The sequence below is a fragment of the Eleutherodactylus coqui genome, chromosome 10 (genome assembly GCF_035609145.1).
Source record: "Eleutherodactylus coqui strain aEleCoq1 chromosome 10, aEleCoq1.hap1, whole genome shotgun sequence".
NCBI classification, from domain to species: domain Eukaryota; kingdom Metazoa; phylum Chordata; class Amphibia; order Anura; family Eleutherodactylidae; genus Eleutherodactylus; species Eleutherodactylus coqui.
The window spans coordinates 9,804,145-9,825,573 of record NC_089846.1 but is presented as its reverse complement, the minus strand read 5'-3'; the positions used below and the strand labels follow the sequence as shown (position 1 = coordinate 9,825,573).

At 51.2% G+C, this 21,429-nt stretch overlaps 1 protein-coding gene across 2 annotated transcripts in view; it reads left to right on the top strand.

The window, feature by feature from the left end:
- The window catches only part of ABL1 (ABL proto-oncogene 1, non-receptor tyrosine kinase), a 108,179-nt gene that overhangs the window by 76,334 nt on the left and 10,416 nt on the right, over positions 1 to 21,429 (top strand). Inside the window, exons 1-9 of one of the 2 annotated variants that reach the window (XM_066580208.1) lie at positions 519 to 1,014; positions 6,961 to 7,134; positions 9,200 to 9,495; positions 11,872 to 12,144; positions 13,009 to 13,093; positions 14,792 to 14,969; positions 19,695 to 19,879; positions 20,143 to 20,295; positions 21,102 to 21,191. In XM_066580208.1, coding sequence (XP_066436305.1) covers positions 855 to 1,014; positions 6,961 to 7,134; positions 9,200 to 9,495; positions 11,872 to 12,144; positions 13,009 to 13,093; positions 14,792 to 14,969; positions 19,695 to 19,879; positions 20,143 to 20,295; positions 21,102 to 21,191 — 1,594 coding nt within the window. In that variant the 5' untranslated portion in view covers positions 519 to 854. Of the gene's footprint in view, positions 1 to 518; positions 1,015 to 6,960; positions 7,135 to 9,199; positions 9,496 to 11,871; positions 12,145 to 13,008; positions 13,094 to 14,791; positions 14,970 to 19,694; positions 19,880 to 20,142; positions 20,296 to 21,101; positions 21,192 to 21,429 lie in introns of those variants that run through there. The other variant, XM_066580209.1, reaches the window with a different exon arrangement.

Below are 21,429 nucleotides of genomic sequence, written 5' to 3'. Positions count from 1 at the left end.
CCGGCATTTTTCATATGGCGCACTGAATCCCCATTGATTTGCATCGGGGTATTTGTGCGTAAAACGGAAAAAAAAAATACGCAACATGGCCTATTTTGGTTCTTATACGGAAATAGTCGCTTTTAAGGCATCCGTAAAAACACCTGATAATTGCGCATTCGCTGCGTATTTGCTCATGAAATCAATGGCCTTGCTTGCGATTTTCACTCCTAAACGGCCGTTAACTGCACACAAAGGCCGTAAGCGGCCGCATACGCAGGGAGCACGCGGGGTTTCCGTCCGTGTAAGCGCTCTGTATTCGCAGACCATGAACCGTGTGACTGCGCCCGAAAGCACGAAGCGCGTGCAGCTGTAACAACAGATCTGCTCTTCTGTCGGGCTCCACAATGAGGGGCAGGCGGTGCGGTGCGAGGGTTAACAGCGCTGAGTGCGGGAGGCGTTCCCAGCCCGCTGTCATCACCGGAGGCAGCCGCAGGATGAAGGGGGCCCTTTGTTGGCAGAATCACGTAAGCAGCTCTGCCTGCGCCTAATGGACTGAGGGAAGCAACTCCAGCCGCTCCGCACCAACTTCCCCCAGAAGTGCCCAACTTCTTACCCCCGGCCTGCCGGACCCCACAGGGAGAATGGGGGTGATCACCCCTTAATGCCCCAGCTGGAGCCCTCCCACCCCCTTACCCCCCCTTTTTCCAGGGAGTCGGAGCCGCTCCTCTTCTGGCTCCGGGACTTCTGCTCGGATCCATGAAGTTCGGAGATTCCTTGGAGTTTTCGAGTCGTTGTACATTCGCAGCGCGGGGCGGCGGTGTCCGCCGTCACGGACACTCGGACCTGACTCGTCCCGCGCCACACTTCTTCGCATGTTGGAGGGAGGGAAAATCCTCATCGACGGCCCCCAGAGGAAGAAGAGAGCCAGCAAGTCCTGCGTCCAGCACCTCAAGATGCTGGAGATCTGCCTGAAGCTGGTGGGGTGCAAATCCAAGAAGGGGCTCTCCTCCTCCTCCAGCTGCTATCTGGAAGGTGAGACCAGGGGGGCGCAGGGCGGAGGGGCCATTCCCGACCAGCTGGAGGCCTTGCACTTGTGGTCCCCTCTTCCTAGGCCTCAGCACAGATTAGCAGAAGGCATCTGCCTCCCCCCTTCCTCAGTAAAACAATGGGACACGGTGGGAATACTTAGTTTTAAAGGGCCGGTAACGCTAAAGTCGACAACTTATAATCGTGCCGGAGCGTTATAAGAGGAGCGGCCGGCATCCGACTCGTCCTATGGATGGAAATGTCTCCGCGCTGGTGACGTAAAGTATTGATCGTGGGGGGCAGGGAGGCTTCTGTACCTTCCATTGAAGAACAATACAACCAGCCTCTCCTGGAGTGGCTGATAACAGGGAGCATTAGACTGCGAGAAGCGACTTTTTATTGCTTTGTATCGCTCGCTATTTTAATGGGTTTTTCGAAAGCTGCACTTTTGCGCGGCGTGTGATGTATTAACGCATTGCTTCTAGTAGGTTTAATTCACACGGGCGTCTTTCCTCTCGCGGCGAACCTGCGAACCAAAAAGGCTAAAGCGTGTTCCGTTTTTCCGCGAGATCGTTGAAAACTCGCTCGTTATTTGCTATGGGCGAGTTGAAAATCGTGTCACATGTGCGTGCGAACTTCACACGAGTGCAACGCCGTTTTTTCGCTCCTATTGAAACAACGTGCGTGTAAAAATTGCTTGTTCCGCAATGTGATTTTCGCGCAAAAGTGTATCGCACTCGCATAGGAATCGCAGGTTTAACCGTGCGATGCGGGGATGGTTTTCGCGGACTGATCTTGCACCCGCCTGTGGAAATACGGCCTTAAAGGAACGCTAACCCTGCAACTTCACTTCTCCATCTGCTACGCAGGTGGGTGCAGTCTATTGCTCCTTGTTATCAGCCACTTCATGAGTGACCGACCTGAAGAAACTTCTCTCCAGTAGTGAGAACCTCCAGAGCAGCAATCTCCAACAGATGGTGAAACTACAATTCCCAGCATGCCCAGTCAACCAACAGCTGTCCAGGCATGCTGGGAGTTGTAGTTTTCCAAGAGCCCCAGGTCGGAGGCCCAGAGACATTCACTGATAGAAGCTCTAGGCTTTGGGGGTACCGGCCCTTTAAATAGTAAGTGGGTGATAAATCTATCAGCTCATCTCCCCACCGGCTGTCCTTTTACCCCCGCGCTCGCTTATGTGACTATGGCGCACCTTTAAGGAAACCGCTCGGCGTCCTCCGCTGACCTCACCTTACATGGTAAAGTCTTTGGGAGGAAACTCTGTAAAAAGTCTCGTTTGACGCCATCGCTTAGAACGCGGGTCCAAAAGCGATCGACTTCCCAGAACTTTCCATCGTGTTTAACTCCTCGGAGGAGGCGACACGAGACCCTTAGTCGGCCGCAGCTATCTCGCCAAATATAAACCCCTTTAGGTGTCCGTAAGATCACATGACCGCGAGGAAATCGCCAACTTCTCGTAAACAGCGGCAAACGCCATTATTGTGTAGCAGTTGGGAATAAAAGGGCTACTTCCTTAAGTGCTTTTCCTGAGTTGTAGTCCTTGGCGTCCCTACATCTTTAATCTGGTTCTGGAAAAGCTGGGTGACAACCAATGTGACCGTCTAGACTGAAAGTTGTCACCAGGCTATTCTGACATTCTGAATGGCTACCATCACTCGCCAGTCACTTGCTGATAGGAAAGTTGTCGGGGAGATTTATCGGTTGCCACCCAGCTTTCCTGGAGACGTAAACCGCATGTCTGCCTAGGTGAGAAGGAATGTTTAGGAGTGTGGGAAAGCTGGGTGACAACCTCTGTGGGAGCTGCACTGGGGGCCATATTGGTTGGCACCCAGCTTTCCCAGAGAACTGCGATGAGCTAGACTGTTCTGTGGGAGCCTGGGATGTGTCACTATGTCAAATTTCCCATTCCAGATGCCAGGAAAGCTGGGTGCCAGCCTCTGAGGGACCTGGGCTGGCGGACATATTAGTTACCACTCAACTTTCTAAGAGAACGGTTTTGTAGGAGCCTGTGTTACGATGTTTGTTGTTCTGGATCTCAGGAAAGCTGGGTGTCAACCTCTGCAGGAGCTGGACTGGTAGCCATATTGATTGTCACTCATATCTCCTAGAGATTTATTGTTTGGGAGGTTAGGAAAGCTGGGTGACAACCTTCAATCTTTGTGAGAACTGGACTGGTGGCTAGATTGGTTGCCACCCAACTTTCCTAGAGAACTGCATTGAGTTATACTGTTCTGTGGGAACCCAAGATGTGTCACTGTGTCAGATTTGCCATTCTGGATACCAGGACAGCTGGGTGACGTCCTCTGTAGGAGCCTGAATGGCAGCCATATTGGTTATCACCCATCTTAAGCAAGAGTGGCGCCCCCTATCGCACTCCTATTACTTGTCAGGGCAAACAGCTATTTGGGGACGGGTTCCCTTTAAGAACTTTATTTTCGTCGCAAGTAACAGGAAAAAAAGAAGTTGGAAAACTTTAGCTCCGCAGCATTGCTTTTCCGCGCACATCACTCCAGCTGCGCCCGCAGCTCCTCGCCGTACAGCTTCGTCTTCCGTTCTAGAAGCCGTTTTGACGTAAATTCGCTGTTTGTCTTCTCACAGACAGATGATTGCAAAACACAAATCACGCCTGCCGTGCGCTGGGCAGCGGTTCAGGGCGCACGCTCCGCCCCGCCGCCGCGTCTTGTCAAGTCGCCGCCAGAACCTCAAGATGCAGAGGTTATTTGTTCGAAGTGACCCGGTAAAGTTCAGTGCCGGCGTCCTCCATGTCGGGTTGCAGTGCATCATGGTAGATGTAGTTTGTGCGCCGCAGGTAGAGGGGGATGAGGGGCTCTATTAAAGGGCCGCTGTCTAATACACTTATTCATCAGTGGGCTCGCTTTACCATTAGGGGCGTTTCCAACAACTTTTAGACAAGCTGATTAAATTTAGAATGGAATTGTCATTTAAATAGTTTTTTTGAAAATGTGCAGAATCGGCGATTTCCGGGTGTTTTTGCAGTAGGTTTTATCAGCCTGTTCTCTGCATTTTTCCTTAAAAGCCCCTTCTGCTATGCAGCCGTGTGAAGACCTTGCTGGGGAGATCCGCATTCACCTGTCAGCGTAGCAGTAGAGGGCGCTCCAGCTCTGCCTGCACTGTTCTCTATAGAGCAGGCACAGCTGGTCCCATAGATCACTGGATTATTAAAGGGTTGGTTTTAGATTCGTTTTTAACCCAACTCTGTCCCCCTATGCCCCACTGCTCTGTCCCCCCCCCCCCCCCCCACGCTAGTGGTGCTCTTCTCAGGTCTCCGTCCCCGGCGCTGTGAAGGAGAAGCTGTTCTGGCTGCAGACTGCTTCTCCCGTAGACAGCGCTGCTCCCGCCGAATCTGAAGCGCTGCCTGTCTCTGTAGATCAGGTGGGTACTTACTGTATTTACACCTGATGTGCTGAGACATAGACCGCTGGGGATGAGCACTGGAATGGGGAGAGGCTGTCTGCAGCCAGAACAGCTTCTCCTTCATAGAGCCGCTGAGAGGAATAACACCAGTGTGGGGGAGCAGAGCAGCCGGGCACAGGAGGGCAAAGTTGGGTTAAAAATGACTAAAATATAAAACAAACCTTTATTAATCCAGTGATCTATGGGAACGACCTGCTCTGGAGCGCCCCCTTCTGACATGTGTTCTCAGTTTAAGAAATTGGGCAGATTTTATGCCAATGAACTTCGCACTGTTGTCGAGATCTCTGCTTGCTGTTGGTGAATGGCAAGGCAGAAATCCTGCAAAGTGACTGTTCGAATCTGCCACCACGTTCGTCCAGGCATCGAGGGGGATCCTGTGATACCTGCATTGCTCTCCGGGGGGCTGCCGGTTTTGGGCCCTGTTTTTGCTTGTCCGTGGTAGCCGCGACAATCTTCTAACTTCCGGGCGCACCGTGTCCATCAGTAGTCTCAGACCCTTCACGCTCTTCTCTAAGGGCACTAGGTCAGCAGTGTTAACGCGCCTGTAGTAGCGCCAATTTCCGGGCTGCATCTGCGCTTGCAGGTTCATTCTAGCAATTTCGGGAAAACTTGATCTCCCGCCGCCGCTCGCTTCCGTGTAAGATGTCTTTAGTGACTAGTGCTGATCACATGAGCGGCGCTGGCCAATCAAAGCAGCTGTAGTGCATCGGTAGTCTAACACACGACCAACACAGTGCGGATTGAAAGGGGTTGTTAGAAAAACATGTCTGTTTTATTCCAAACACAGCGCCACCCTTGTCCGTGGGTTGTGTGAGGTATTGCAGCTCAGCTCCATTGAACTGAATGGGAACTGAGTTGCAATACCCGATAAAAACCACGGACAAGGGTGGCGCTATTTTTGGAAGAAAGCAGCCATGTTTTTCTAACCCCTTTAAGTAGTCAGTGGTTGTGGTTGCCATCTTGAATCAGCAGAAATGAGGCCCGGCAGATCTGTGGGAGTTGTAGTCCCACGACGGAGCCGGAGATATACTGAACACAACCGCAGCACCTGGTAGTTTGTTACAATGTATCAGCCTGGAGTCGCAGAGGATTGTCCACACTGGATACAATGTAACAAACCCTCAGCTGTGAGACGCATGAGATCAGGTCTGGCTGGTCTCACCACGGTGATGTAGCAGGACCCCTCGCTGTATTAGGAATCTGGGAAAGCTGGGTGGATGCTGCTGTAGCGGCCGTATTGCGGTCACCCAGCTTTCCCATAGAGCAGCTGGTAGGTGATTTGGCGCTGCTGCAGCCGGTCGGGCTCATTAACCCTTCTACAGCCCTCCGATCAGTTCTTGTAAGCAGCGCCGCTCCGCCGCTTGAAGACTGACCCCGAGACGTTACCTGCTGCCACCATTATTGCTAGCGGCGTGCGATAAACGGACCTCATCCGGAGGCGGCATTTATTTCCTGGCTGCCCCGGGCGCTGGAGCGCCGGCTCTACCCCGAAGACCGCGCCGACTGCTCTAGAATTATATTCAGTGTAATCGCAGTTTGTGTGGGGGAGGGGAAGGACTGGATTTCCTTTTTTCCTGTTGAATCAGCCCTGAGTGGGTGATCTCCTTCCAGCCACATCCTGACCCCGGCCGGCCGGCCACCCCCTCCACATGTGCTCTGGTAGAGCTGGCATGGAGTGGCACACGGATGTGGAAGGTGCAGCTGGGACTTGGCGTTGGGGTCCTGATGTGGGCACTTGGCTCATGCCGCAGATCCTATTGTGGGTGCCTGACTCTTAGTTTGGGGGTCCGGTAGTGAGGCCTAGGCTCCAGGATCAGGGTCCCAATGTGGGGGAGTTTGTCGTGAGCACTTGGATCCTGGCTTGGGCTCCTGTTGTGGGCGTTTGACTTCTGCAGCGGGTCTCATTGTGGGCACTTGGCTCCTGGGTTAGGGTCCTGGATTGGGGGTGGGGAGGTCCTGGCATAGGCCCTTGACTCCAGGGTCATATCATGAGCTCCTAAATCGGGGGCACATTAAAAAACTGTAGTGTGCACAGAGGGGAGCTCAGCAACAGTGATGTATCAGTCATGTTCTGAAATACTCTGTACTGCGGTGGATCCCTGCTTCCCACTATTAGTCCATGATTCCCCCTCATCACATCATCACGTTGTCCCTGTCCTCGCTGGCATCAGCTCATGACAGGTCACTGATCCCCTTCGCCAAGATCCGCACACTCATCACCTTAAATCCTCTGTGCTGCTATAGACCTTCCTCTTCTACTGTGTAACCCCCCTGAGATTTGAACACTCCCCTCCTGAAGACCCCTCTAACTGTCCTCTGTGACTATGGGGAGACTGTAGTAAAATAGATGTCAGACCCCATTACATGCTCCTGCTCCGTGCCGGGCGATTGCCTCCTCGGATTGACTGCGCGTGGCGTCCATTGTCCTCCGCGCTGCGCACTGGATGCGGATTGCGGCTCCTCAGGGCAAGTGAATGACCTTTCCTTCTCTCTTTCTTCCAGAAGCCTTACAGCGACCCATCGTTTCTGATTTTGAGCCTCAAGGTCTGAGTGAAGCCGCTCGCTGGAATTCCAAGGAGAACCTGCTGTCCGGGCCGAGCGAGAATGACCCCAATCTGTTTGTTGCACTGTATGATTTTGTGGCCAGCGGGGATAACACCCTCAGCATCACCAAAGGTAAGTCCAGACCTACAAACCCCATCCTGGCAGTGAACGAGGCTGCAAGGGGTTAAAGCGTACCTCCACCTCCACACGGCATTCTGCAGCTTACAATCAGTATTTACTACTCGGAACTTCACTTAACTTTTAGCGTCATAACTTTGCCTTATGCTCCAGTCAGATCCGGCACATTCTGCACATGGAGTCACTGTGTACATACATTACTTATCCTGTACTGCTCCTGAGTTACATCCTGTATTATACTCCAGAGCTGCACTCACTATTCTGCTGGTGGAGTCACTGTGTACATACATTACTTATCCTGTACTGCTCCTGAGTTCCATCCTGTATAATACTCCAGAGCTGCACTCACTATTCTGCTGGTGGAGTCACTGTGTACATACATTACTTATCCTGTACTGATCCTGAGTTACATCCTGTATTATACCCCAGAGCTGCACTCACTATTCTGCTGGTGGAGTCACTGTGTACATACATTACTTATCCTGTACTGATCCTGAGTTACATCCTGTATTATTCCCCAGAGCTGCACTCACTATTCTGCTGGTAGAGTCACTGTGTACATACATTACTTATCCTGTACTGATCCTGAGTTACATCCTGTATTATACTCCAGAGCTGCACTCACTATTCTGCTGGTGGAGTCACTGTGTACATACATTACTTATCCTGTACTGATCCTGAGTTACATCCTGTATTATGCCCCAGAGCTGCACTCACTATTCTGCTGGTGGAGTCACTGTGTACATACATTACTTATCCTGTACTGATCCTGAGTTACATCCTGTATTATACCCCAGAGCTGCACTCAGTATTCTGCTGGTGGAGTCACTGTGTACATACATTACTTATCCTGTACTGATCCCGTGTTATATCCTGTTACATCCACCAGCAGAATAGTGAGTGCAGCTCTGGAGTATAATACAGGATGTAACTCAGGATCAGTAGAGGATAAGTAATGTATGTACACAGTGACTCCACCAGCAGAATAGTGAGCGCAGCTCTGGAGTATAATACAAGATGTAACTCAGGATCAGTACAGGATAAGTAATGTATGTACACAGTGACTCCACCAGCAGAATAGTGAGTGCAGCTCTGGGGTATAATACAGGATGGAACTCAGGATCAGTACAGGATAAGTAATATATGTACACAGTGACTCCACCAGTAGAATAGTGAGTGCAGCTCTGGAGTATAATACAGGATGTAACTCAGGATCAGTACAGGATAAGTAATGTATGTACACAGTGACTCCACCAGCAGAATAGTGAGTGCAGCTCTGGAGTATAATACAAGATGTAACTCAGGATCAGTACAGGATAAGTAATGTATGTACACAGTGACTCCACCAGTAGAATAGTGAGTGCAGCTCTGGAGTATAATACAGGATGTAACTCAGGAGCAGTACAGGATAAGTAATGTATGTACACAGTGATTCCACCAGCAGAATAGTGAGTGCAGCTCTGGAGTATAATACAGGATGTAACTCAGGATCAGTACAGGATAAGTAATGTATGTACACAGTGACTCCACCAGCAGAATAGTGAGTGCAGCTCTGGAGTATAATACAAGATGTAACTCAGTAGCAGTACAGGATAAGTAATGCATGTACACAGGGACTCCACCAGCAGAATAGTGAGTGCAGCTCTGGAGTATAATACAGGATGTAACTCAGGATCAGTACAGGATAAGTAATGTATGCACACAGTGACTCCACCAGCAGAATACTGAGTGCAGCTCTGGGGTATAATACAGGATGTAACTCAGGAGCAGTACAGGATAAGTAATGTATGTACACAGTGACTCCACCAGCAGAATAGTGAGTGCAGCTCTGGAGTATAATACAGCATGTAACTCAGGGTCAGTACAGGATAAGTGATGTATGTACACAGTGACTCCACCAGCAGAATAGTGAGTGCAGCTCTGGGGTATAATACAGGTTAAGTAATGTATGTTACATGTAGATGATTTCTCTAATATTGGGACTAGTTGCGCTGACTCCTCGGCTCTCTGCGGTTGGCGGTACTGATGCCAGTTTCTTGTGCTGCTCCTTTTATAACAGGTGAGAAGCTGCGGGTTCTGGGATACAATCACAATGGAGAGTGGTGCGAGGCTCAGACCAAGAATGGGCAGGGCTGGGTGCCCAGTAACTACATCACCCCAGTCAACAGCCCCGAGAAGCACTCCTGGTACCACGGGCCGGTGTCCCGCAACGCGGCTGAATACCTCCTGAGCAGCGGGATCAATGGCAGCTTCCTGGTCCGTGAGAGTGAGAGCAGCCCGGGGCAGAGGTCCATATCCCTGCGATACGAGGGCAGGGTGTACCACTACCGGATCAATACAGCTTCTGATGGCAAGGTAAGTACCCACAGAGCGCCATCCACTGGTTGGTGGAGCTCCTTGGGTTATGCCATGGATATTCACATCTACATCAGAGGATCCATTCTCTTTTTTGCTTCCTGCGCTGGTTTCCAGGACGGCCCTGGCACAGGTATGCTGGGGTGTAAATGACGGCCTAGCTCCTGCTCTAACCTGCCAGATCGGAGGATTAACCCTTTGTGAGCAGCTGCCAGTTAACCCTTTGTCTGCTGCATAAAAGAGGGCCCTCCACACTTCGATCGGTTCGCCTTCCTTTCCAGTGACGCGACTGGGGACTTCGGAGACCTAGACATGACGGCCGAGCCGTCGGTGTGGGTTTTGGGGTCTGTTCACATGAAGCTTATACGCTGCATATTTTCTGTCGCGGATTCGTATGCGGAAAATACGTAGCAGCAACTTGCACGAGATTTTAAGAAATTCTATCTACTGACTGCTGAAAACCCCCTTGTGTGTGAAGTGGCCGGGGCTGCGGATATTAGACGCCGCATGTGGGCTAGCGGGCGCAGATTTCAATGGAAGACCATGGCAGACGTTTGTGCGTTTAACAGGGATTACTTAAGCTGCGATTCGCGCACGGATTTTAGCCTGCTTTGTTCAGGGCGCGGATTTACCGCTGAATGCACGAATAATCCACGTGGGAACATAACCTCATTGTACTTCAGTCATAGCCAAGACCCTTCTGTCCCTGTAGATGATCTCGGCAGCCTCTCTGTTCCGTCGGTTCCACATGGCGTTTTCAGGCTGCCATTATGGCTGCCGGCAGTCTCTCTAACTACACTGTTCTGAGCTCTGAGATTGGCCAGCACTGATCATGTGAGAAGCACTGGCCAATCATAGGGCAGGTAAAGTGCATTGGTAGTCCTAACACCAATGACTGCGTGAGATCAGGTAGTCTAAAGATGGCGGCTATCGAATGGAGAGATGGCTGAGATCATCTGCGGGTAATAGACCCCTCCGGTCATCGGGCAGAATTCCATCCCGAAGCTAGGAGGTCGCCTCGGCTTATCAGATTGTTCACTGCAACACGTGAGCGCTAAAAAAACAATGGCGAAAATAGTTTTTCTAGATCTGTGCCACAAAAAAATATATAAATGACACTTTGGGATGTGCTCCCCCAAACTGTACCGAAGGTTAAAGCAAGGTGTCCTACGTACACGGCAGCGAGCAAATACAAAGTGTCGCGGCCGCTGAAATACGGAGAGGTAAAAGCGCAAAATATAGTCGGTCATTAGGGGATTATGGACATATCAGAGAGGGTCGGACACTGAGCCCCGCCTCCCTGCACCACTGGTCTTGTGCCCCCCTTCCCCCTGGTGGTGGACATTTTTTTCGGGTCAGCTGGGACACTTTCTGTGGGGTCACGTGATGTCCCCTTCATTTGTAACTGTGAGAAGCCGTTGGACGTTCCGGCTCCGGGGGAGGGCCACGCCGGGGACGCCACTCATACTTCATTGTCAGATCTGCAGCCACACGCCCGGGACCCGCCAGTGACCCAGCAGTGGGATCATGTTCTCCAGCTGCAGCAGACGTGGCCCCCCGGGCTTCCCTGAGGCTCCTGGCACCGGCGCAGGGAAGTATGTGGGCACTTGGCTGCCGACTGTTGTGCTTGGCAGCGACTGGAGGAAAACCAATGAAATTGGGTTAATCCTCACGGATTTATAAAGCCGGTGGCCGCCATCCGCTACATTCCGAATGAAGGGAAGGGAGACGCCCCTCCCCCCCGAATCTAATTACTGCGGCCCATAATGCCGTGCAACCTGCAGAAAACTAACAAGGGTCCGACGTCACGTTCTTGCAGGAAGGGGGGGACGAAACAGACATTTGGGTCTCATTCACTCCTAATACGGAAAGATGAAACCCCATTGATTTACATTGGCGTATTGAGACCTGCGTTCTTGACATACGAGAAAAAAAATCGCGGCATGTCCTGCTCTGATCTGCAGTACAGCCCAAAATCCCAGTAAAGTCAATGAGATCGCAGAATTGCGTACATTTGTCCGCTGCTCGCACGGATGTGCTGCCGGTCAGCCAGCGTTTGTTACTGTTACTTTGTCCTTTCCTCCAGTCACATCCAAAGCTGCACTTAGCATTCTGCTGTTTTCTCTATTATACCAGCTACTGTCGCCCCCTGCTGGTTCAGCCTGCATTGCTGTATTGCACTGTGCCCTCTAGGATGGTGAGAACCCCCTCCCCCACGATGCCATGCAGCAGGGAGCAGTGCCTTATGGGAGCTCTGTGTTCTATCTGCTAGCACAGGGTTTGCAGTTTCCAGTGGAACCTTTATTGCAGCTTTGGATGTGACTGGAGTATAAGATTTTACAGAAACGGTAATCACGTCTTGTTTTCTGCCCGCAGCTCTACGTGTCCTCAGACAGCCGCTTCAATACACTGGCGGAGCTCGTCCACCACCACTCCACGGTCTCCGACGGGCTGATCACCACCCTACACTACCCGGCCCCAAAGCGCAACAAGCCCACCATCTATGGGGTGTCCCCCAACTATGACAAGTGGGAGATCGAAAGGACGGACATCACCATGAAGCACAAGCTGGGCGGTGGGCAATACGGAGAAGTCTACGAGGGCGTCTGGAAGAAGTACAATTTGACCGTGGCTGTAAAGACGCTGAAGGTGAGTCACATGACTCGGGCGGATCTGTAGGGACTCGTAGCCAGACATCTACTTGATATGGCTCCCACCATCCGCTGTGTTTAATACCCCCTTTCCTGGGTCATTTGGGGGGCAGCTAGGAGCGCAGTTTGTGGTGCCCAGAGATGACGTATCAAACGCCAGGTGGGACCATTATATGTGCCCCTGCTTTATGGGGTACAGCATACTGCCACCTAGTGCACAGGGGGCTGCACTGGGGTTAGTAAAGAACGAGACCACTAAATGTTATTGATCCAGACCCCGAAATTAAGAATCTGGACCCCTAAGCTTGTTCAGGCCCCACATCGGACGCCTAAGCTGGTTACCGAGCCCCACCAGACCCCTCGGCTCTTTCTAGCCGCACACCAAGACCCTGAGCTCGTTGCATTCTCACACTGGACCCCTCAGCCAGTCCGTCCCGGACCCCTCAGCCAGTCCGTCCCGGACCCCTCAGCCAGTCCGTCCCGGACCCCTCAGCCAGTCCGTCCCGGACCCCTCAGCCAGTCCGTCCCGGACCCCTCAGCCAGTCCGTCCCGGACCCCTCAGCCAGTCCGTCCCGGACCCCTCAGCCAGTCCTTCCCGGACCCCTCAGCCAGTCCTTCCTGGACTCACGTTGGAGAGAAATCTATACCTGCCTCTCCCGGGTCTCCAGGGCAGCGCTGTGCTTCGGTCAGGGAAGGTTTCCATTCAGTGAAGGGTAGCAGAGATCTCGAAACAGAAATATTAGTAAGTATGTAACTTTAATAACACAAAGATGTAAGCCTCCTTTAGCCTCCTTTAGCCCCGCTGGGTCGCCCGCTGATGAGGGAACCCGCTCTGGATGTCTCATCTCCTTTCTGCTTGCAGGAGGACACCATGGAGGTGGAGGAGTTCCTGAAGGAAGCTGCTGTGATGAAGGAGGTGAAGCACCCCAACCTGGTGCAGCTGCTGGGTGCGTATCTACGGGGCGGATCAGGGCAGACTCTAGACTAGCTTACATTATACTCCAGGACTGCTGTCATATCGGGGAGCCTTCAGAGGGGAAATCTCCCAGCATTCTCTGCCTGTTCTGTGTCTTCACAAAGCTTTCTCTGGCGATTTACAATCTGTTATGTTTGCAGCAAGCATCTAATATAGGGGGGATGAATGGTCCCCCGTATTATAGAGGCTCAGCTAAACTGTTAGGGAGGGCTGTCCTCCAGCTTGCTGATGGTTACCAATTACAACCAGCAGAATAGTGAGTGCAGCTCTGGAGTATAATGACCGGATGTAACTCAGGAGCAGTACAGGCTAAGTAATGTATGTACACAGTGACTCCACCAGCAGAATAGTGAGTGCAGCTCTGGAGTATAATATAGGATGTAACTCAGGAGCAGTACAGGATAAGTAATGTATGTACAGGGTGACTCCACCAGCAGAATAGTGAGTGCAGCTCTGGGGTATAATACAGGATGGAACTCCGCATCAGTACAGGATAAGTAATGTATGTACACAGTGACTCCACCAGCAGAATAGTGAGTGCAGCTCTGGAGTATAATACAGGATGTAACTCAGGATCAGTACAGGATATGTAATGTATGTACACAGTGACTCCACCAGCAGAATAGTGAGTGCAGCTCTCGAGTATAATACAGGATGTAACTCAGGATCGGTACAGAATAAGTAATGTATGTATACAGTGACTCCACCAGCAGAATAGTGAGTGCAGCTCTGGAGGATAATACAGGATGTAACTCAGGATCAGTACAGGATATGTAATGTATGTACACAGTGACTCTACCAGCAGAATAGTGAGTGCAGCTCTGGAGGATAATACAGGATGTAACTCAGGATCAGTACAGGATAAGTAATGTATGCACACAGTGACTCCACCAGCAGAATAGTGAGTGCAGCTCTGGAGTATAATACAGGATGTAACTCAGGATTAGTACAGGATAAGTAATGTATATACACAGTGACTCTACCAGCAGAATAGTGAGTGCAGCTCTGGGGTATAATACAGGATGGAACTCCGCATCAGTACAGGATAAGTAATGTATGTACACAGTGACTCCACCAGCAGAATAGTGAGTGCAGCTCTGGAGTATAATACAGGATGTAACTCGGGGTCAGTACAGGATAAGTAATGTATGCACACAGTGACTCCACCAGCAGAATAGTGAGTGCAGCTCTCGAGTATAATACAGGATGTAACTCAGGATCGGTACAGAATAAGTAATGTATGTATACAGTGACTCCACCAGCAGAATAGTGAGTGCAGCTCTGGAGGATAATACAGGATGTAACTCAGGATCAGTACAGGATAAGTAATGTATGTACACAGTGACTCTACCAGCAGAATAGTGAGTGCAGCTCTGGAGGATAATACAGGATGTAACTCAGGATCAGTACAGGATAAGTAATGTATGCACACATTGACTCCACCAGCAGAATAGTGAGCGCAGCACTGGAGTATAATACAGGATGTAACTCAGGATCAGTACAGGATAAGTAATGTATGTACACAGTGACTCCACCAGCAGAATAGTGAGTGCAGCTCTGGAGTATAATACAGAATGTAACTCCTAGTCATCACACATCCTTCAAGATTCTCCCTCTCAAAATCTACAAATAATCCACTAAATCCTTTGTCTTTGGGCTTCTCCTTTAGGGGTTTGCACACGGGAGCCCCCGTTCTACATCATCACAGAGTTTATGACGTACGGGAATCTGTTGGACTACTTGCGAGAGTGCAACCGGGAAGAGGTGACGGCCGTGGTGCTTCTTCACATGGCGACTCAGATCTCATCAGCCATGGAGTACCTGGAGAAGAAGAACTTCATTCACAGGTCGGTACCTCAGAGACTCTCGGCGGGAAGCGTGTTTGGCGCAGTTTAATGCAGCGCTGTGATTAATCTGTGTATTGCGAGGTCCTTGTGTCGTACGGTTTATGTACCGACTCGTTAGTCGCGGCTCAGACACTTGTACTTACTGGGTTGGTGATTTTGGGGGTTATTGATCTGCGCGCCGTTTCCTCAGGACCGCATGAGAAAATAAACAGCTTTATCGCCGGCTGTTCTTCCGCCATTAGAGCGCGTTCTGCCGGGGATACGACAGAATAGTCAGTTTTGTGTTCCTTGTGAAGGATGTAATTACGTTGTCAGCACGCGCCGCTCCTGAACCTCTCGCTATTACCGCTGATAATCTTAAGTGCTGAAACAATTTGCCACGTTGATTTGTGAGAACAATACGGAGACCTGGCATAGCTGAAAGCTGACACGCAGCGGGCGACGTCTCCTGAGAGCGAGGTACACGCACGTGACGCCGTGGCATTTCATGTCTGTTCTTTGGAAAATTTGAAGTATATTAAATGTCAGCGCCGCCACTTACGAAAATTTCTCCATTGTACTTTTGACGCCGTCATACTTGTTGATCGGAGATTGTATCATCGCAGCTGCAATTAACCTGCCGTCGCAGGGTTAGTCATGAAGAATGGCGGCTCAGGAACAGCCATTTACTGATCTAACTCCTCGCAGCGGCCTCTTCTGCCGCCTCTTACCTGCTTACATCTGTTTCTGGGAAAGCTTGATGACCGCCAATTTACTCGCTTTTGTAAGAGTTCCCAGAGCCGCTCTTCTGTCTCTGTAGCGTGGCATCACTGGGCAGATTTGGCATTCGGGAGTCTGGCAAAGCTGGGTGTTCTGCTGCTTTTTCCTTTCCCCACGGCGTTAAAACCACAGTTCTTAATACCCCAGTGAAAATCAGCATTGCGCATTCGCCGTTAATCCGCCCGTGTGAACGAGCCCTTAGCCATACCACAGAACTCCCGGCTTCGCCATCAGTCTGTTACAGTGACATTCCATATAAACACATGACCCTCACTGGCCTCCGTAGTCGTCCGCTCTAGACCGGTGAGGCCAGTGATTGGCTGCAGCAGTCGTGTAAAGGGACATCGCTGCTGCAGCCAATCTGACCAGAGAGCAGCGGGGAAGAGAAGAGTGGCGGCGTGGGACCGGCGGAGAGCTGGGGTGGCGAGTATGGCTTAGGGTGGGTTTACACAGGACAACTACAGCGTAAACATGGCCACCAGCGAGGCGATGGGAATTCGTTCACTAGTTGCTTCCTTTCGGCTCACCTAAAAGTAGTCGCTGGTCGATTAATTATGGTCCGGTGAGAACAGGTAATCGGTGTCTTGCAGCGATTGGCCAACAACTTTGCAGGGAGGAGCGCACTTCGCTGGCGCGTGTCGTGCCGCTCACTGAATGCTGATTGGCTCCCACCTTTTTTTTTTTTTTTTTTAACCTTTTGCCCTCCCACTTAACGCTTGTTGGTTCCCGAAAACACAAAACCCGTGCAAGTGATCCTCTAGCGAACAGCCCCTGCCGGTCTTCGGAGGAACACTCGCCGCTGCCATTTCTGGCTGTTTTTTGTGCCGCGAGTGTTCAGCCAAAGACGCGTCACACGTATTTCTGTGCATTCATCGGACGCGGCGGGGCTCAAAATGTCAAACGCACGTCCGCTAAACAATATTTCGGCCCATGTAAGCGCTGCCAACAATTCTGTCTGCGATCGTGCAGTTGATAAACAAGTGAACAACAATCGCAGTAACCCCGCGGCGAGGAGGATGGCGCACACGGAAGTCCTGTTCTCGAGTTGGTGGCGGTCTTGACACTCCCCACCTATCAGCACCCCCATGCCGTTTTGCGATGCAGTAATTGAACATGCAGTTCTGGTAGGTAAAATACATTGAACACGTTTCCCTTATAAAGACCGCACAGCCAACAATCGCGTTGCAAAATTGCGTGTTTTTTCCCCCCCCCTACACTCTGTTTGGTCGTCTGACTCGCTACCGATATGTGTGAACCCGAACGAACGCAAGGCGTAGAATTGTAAAAAAATACCGTATACTGTGACTGATGCACAATCGTGCTGACCCCAAAGAGTTAACTCCCCCCTGAATGCAGCCCCAGCTTGTAGTGATGTTCAGGAGCCGCCATGGCGGCCGCGCCGATGATTCCTCGCTCCTTCAGACTGATCCTCATCATTGTCGCTGCTTGGAAGCAGATTTTTTTAAATTGCCCATTGTCCGCCTCAATTGCCTCGTCCCCTTGAGCGTGTGAGCCATGCAGCGCCCCACTTGGGGACCTTTCACTGGCCGGCAATTAGCCGCCACTCGCGCACATTCTTTGCATTCGGATTACCGCTCCTAGCAATGTAATGAGAGGATGACCCCCCTCCCTCCCCGGGTCCCGGTGCGGCCGCACGTATTCCAGCGGGAGCCCATGAAGGCCGCCTTCCTCCTTTTGTCTGCGCGCGTGTTGCTAATACCTGCAAATTTAAAGCAATCACTTAGCGCATAATGCCATAGAAACAAAGATTTGGCAAATGGGTATTTAACAGCAAAGATATGATTACGCGGAGCTGCGGCGCCGAGGAGGTTATTACGTCTGTGCCGGGCACGCAGGCTGTCAACCGCTCATGGAGGGCTCCTAGTTCTGCGTGTGCTGCCTTGCAGGGAGGGGGGGCGAGGGACCATGGAAATAGGCTCAGAGCCGCTGCGGACGGGGAGACTTTCTGCCGTACGATTTAATACCGATTCATTATTCGTGTCCTTTTATGATCCCTGTAGGGTAATCGGCGCCATTCAAAATCCCACCCCCTGCGGCGACTCTTAACCTTCAGGCAAGATGATTCTAATGCAACACCTCAACGAATTTAGGGGGACGTCTGATTACACCCCATATCCCCCTCCCCTGTTTCACGCTAACAAGGACTGCCTCTCCAGGGCCCACACTGATCTCCACTGCAGCCCCCCAAACATGAAGCGATTTACCCCCCGGAGAGGAGCGCCGCTCAACAAGACTGACGCTCATCTACCTGGCCTTTACACGGCCAATTCAGACTCTGCAGGTCGAACGATGCGTCCCTGCGATTGTTCGTCCCCCATGGAACTTATTACTGTCTGCTGATGCCCCATTCGTACGGGAAGGGGTGCCGCCAACAACTATTTTTTTCGGCTTTACAAAAGATGCAATCGGCTGACGAGTAAACGTTTGTTCGGGGCGGGGGGGGGGCTTCATGCGGGCCGAGAATCGGTAAGCGAGTGTTCTTACAAACATTGTTAGCCTGTGTGAAAGGGACTTTAGAGTAACCGTATCCCACCACAGTGGGGGTCCATCTCCCATCTAGATGACTACAACCCCCCTCATCCATCCTATAAGGTACCTTTTACACGACACGATTATTCCCAAATTATCACTGGAAACAGAATTTGGACCATTATTGTCCCGCAGCCGCGGACGAGGCACCAAACGAGAAATCGCTTACAGAGCTGAAAGCCAAGCCACTATCGGCCATGTAAACCGGAGCCCCTCAATGTGCGAGCGAGCGCCCGTGTGCTGTGAATGGAGGCGGCCGGCCGGAACGATCTGCAGCCGCTGCGTCTTCATTCACTTGAAGGACTATCGCTCGTCACAGAGGGCAGGCGACGGACGAACTAAGATAAGGGGCTGATTTAAGCTTTTAATATAAATAAATAAATATATATATACACTTTTTTTTTCTTGCTTGTAATGATTGAACCTTTTTTATTTTACATTTTCCTTTTGTCTTTAGTCCCCATAGTGGACTTGAACCTGCAATCACTTATTCTATGATATGCCATCATACTGTATTTAGCCAGTTTCCTATTTCCTTGTGCCACAAGCATGTGTTAATAGGCAAATAATCCTGGCAGCCTTCAGAAGGCCCCTGACTGCCATAACTCTGGTACGGCATCCCTACCATCTTATCACGGCGCTGCGGTTTGGGACATTTAAATGCTCCTGTCAGAATTGACAGTAACATTTAAAGGGTTAATAGCCACAGTCTGAGTTATCGCCGATAATGGCTGTGGGGGGCAAGTATCGTCTGTCAAAGACAGCTGATCCCCGCCATGTTTGGAGCCCGATGCATGCTGTGGATGTCCTGGCTGCACTGGGCATATGTGGTTAGGAAGGGGTTAAACACACCTGTCCTGATAGTTTGTTACAGTGTATTAATGTGCAGTTACCATGTATCAGTCTGGAGTCAGGATGGTGGAGGCTGGATACATTTGTAGCAAACCCTCAGCTGTGAGAAGTGTGATGTCTGGTTTTGCGCCTCCGGATGCGTTCTGCGCCGCACTTCTCCATCCACGACTCCAGCGCCATAACGATCCGTCAGAATAATTTGACTCCTTCAGCCGTCGTCTCTCCATTTATTCGCATGGGATGGTAAATTGCCCGTAGAGGAGGGAGAGCCGCCATTCAGCCTCCGCAGTAAGCCAAGCGATAGAAAAGACAAAGTTAATTGGTTAATTGTGGATTAATTAAGGGGCTCTCTGGATTACAGACGGTCAATGACACTCAAGTAGTCGTCTGCAGGTTATTAACGAGGGCGCCGCTGTATCTGCAGCACAAACCCGGAGGCCTATTAACCCTTCACTGTGTTCATCCAGACTCCATGCTATAGAATTCTCGCCACCCCTCTGAGACGTGTGTGAAGATTTATGCGACGGCCTATAAAGCCCATGGTAATATCTCTTCTACTTTCAGGGACCTCGCAGCCAGAAACTGCCTCGTTGGAGAAAACCACTTGGTGAAGGTCGCCGATTTCGGGCTCAGCCGCCTGATGACGGGCGATACGTACACTGCCCACGCCGGAGCCAAATTCCCCATCAAGTGGACCGCCCCCGAAAGCCTGGCGTACAACAAGTTCTCCATCAAATCAGACGTTTGGGGTAAGGAGATGGTTGCACCCCAGTTGGACTTTTTCAGTTCATGGCAGTGAATGGGACTTGTATGGAGCAGCCTGCGTGGGCGGCCACAGCCCTCCATCACTCCTACTCAGGACCCTCGTTCTGGTGCATGGTGGGGGTCGCAGCCATCGACCCTTGTCACCGGTCTCATGGACAGACATGGTTTACGTGAGCGAGTTGCAGTTGCCCGTTATGGCTCCCCTCCTCTACCAATAGCATGACACATTATTTCTTTCATTCCATAGCTTTTGGAGTTTTACTTTGGGAGATCGCCACCTACGGGATGTCCCCTTACCCCGGCATCGACCTGTCGCAGGTGTACGAGCTGCTAGAGAAGGATTACCGCATGGAGCGTCCTGAGGGCTGCCCGGAGAAAGTTTACCAACTCATGAGAGCGTGTAAGTCTTTGCACGACATACGGGGGTTGTGCCCCTACAATGAGGTAACTGCTGCCTCAGGTTGCAGTCTGCAGGACCTCGGAGGGTGGCGCTAGAGCTGCTACCCGGCTGGTAATTAGTTTTTACCAACCATATTAATGGCTGGTAATCAATTTTTGCCACCTGTGAGCCGGCCGGACAGCAAGCTGACAAGCATGTAACTCACGACTCAAGAGTTAGGAGTCTTTGAAAGTGGGGAGGAAGAACTGGAAAAAAAAGGGGGGCGGGTTATAAGGGGTTAAAGGGGTATTCCCAACTCAGTAAGTTATTCCCTATCCACAATATAGGGCATAATGTGCTGATGGGTGGGGGTCCAATTGCTGGGACCCTCAGATATCAGTCTCAATCCATCCTGAATTCTTCGACAGCGGTGGCTGCGTATGCGCATCAGCACTCCATTGACTACAATGCGGCCCGCCAGATAGAGCAGCGCTCAAGCGCTCTGCAGTCTCCGGCGGACCTATTCAGCTCAATTGGACTGCTGGAGATTGCTGAGCACTCGAACTCTGATCCCCCCATCAGTCCCATTGAAGTTATTGGAGCTCTGGCCACCACTGTCAAGGAATTCAGGGCCCATCAGGAAAGCTATCTCGGGATTGGTGGAGGTCCTAGTGGTTGCACCCCTACCAATCAGCAAGTTATCCCTTATCCCTTGGAGAATTTGATAATCTTGCACGAAACTGAGATACATTGTGGAATCAGAGAGGAGCGTTTCTCCTCTTGAGCCTGCACCCCCGTACTCATGTGATGTCTCCTCCTTCCCTCAGGCTGGCAGTGGAACCCTCTTGACCGGCCGTCCTTTGCCGAGATCCACCAGGCCTTTGAGACGATGTTCCAGGAATCAAGTATATCAGACGGTAAGGATGGCGTACGCCTTCAGCATTTTGCGCGCAGCTTGCCGGCGATGGGATGAGATGGAAAGTCGGAAGCTAACGAGCTCTCGATTATTCTCTGGACACTTTCAAGACGAGAAATCTCAGAAGTGGGTCCATCTGAATCTTCATTGAAGTTGCTACAAAGATGCGGAGTCTTCATTACCAGGGTGTTCGTTACTCCAGCGGCGCGGGCGCTTTGATGTCCGTCCGTAAATCTCTC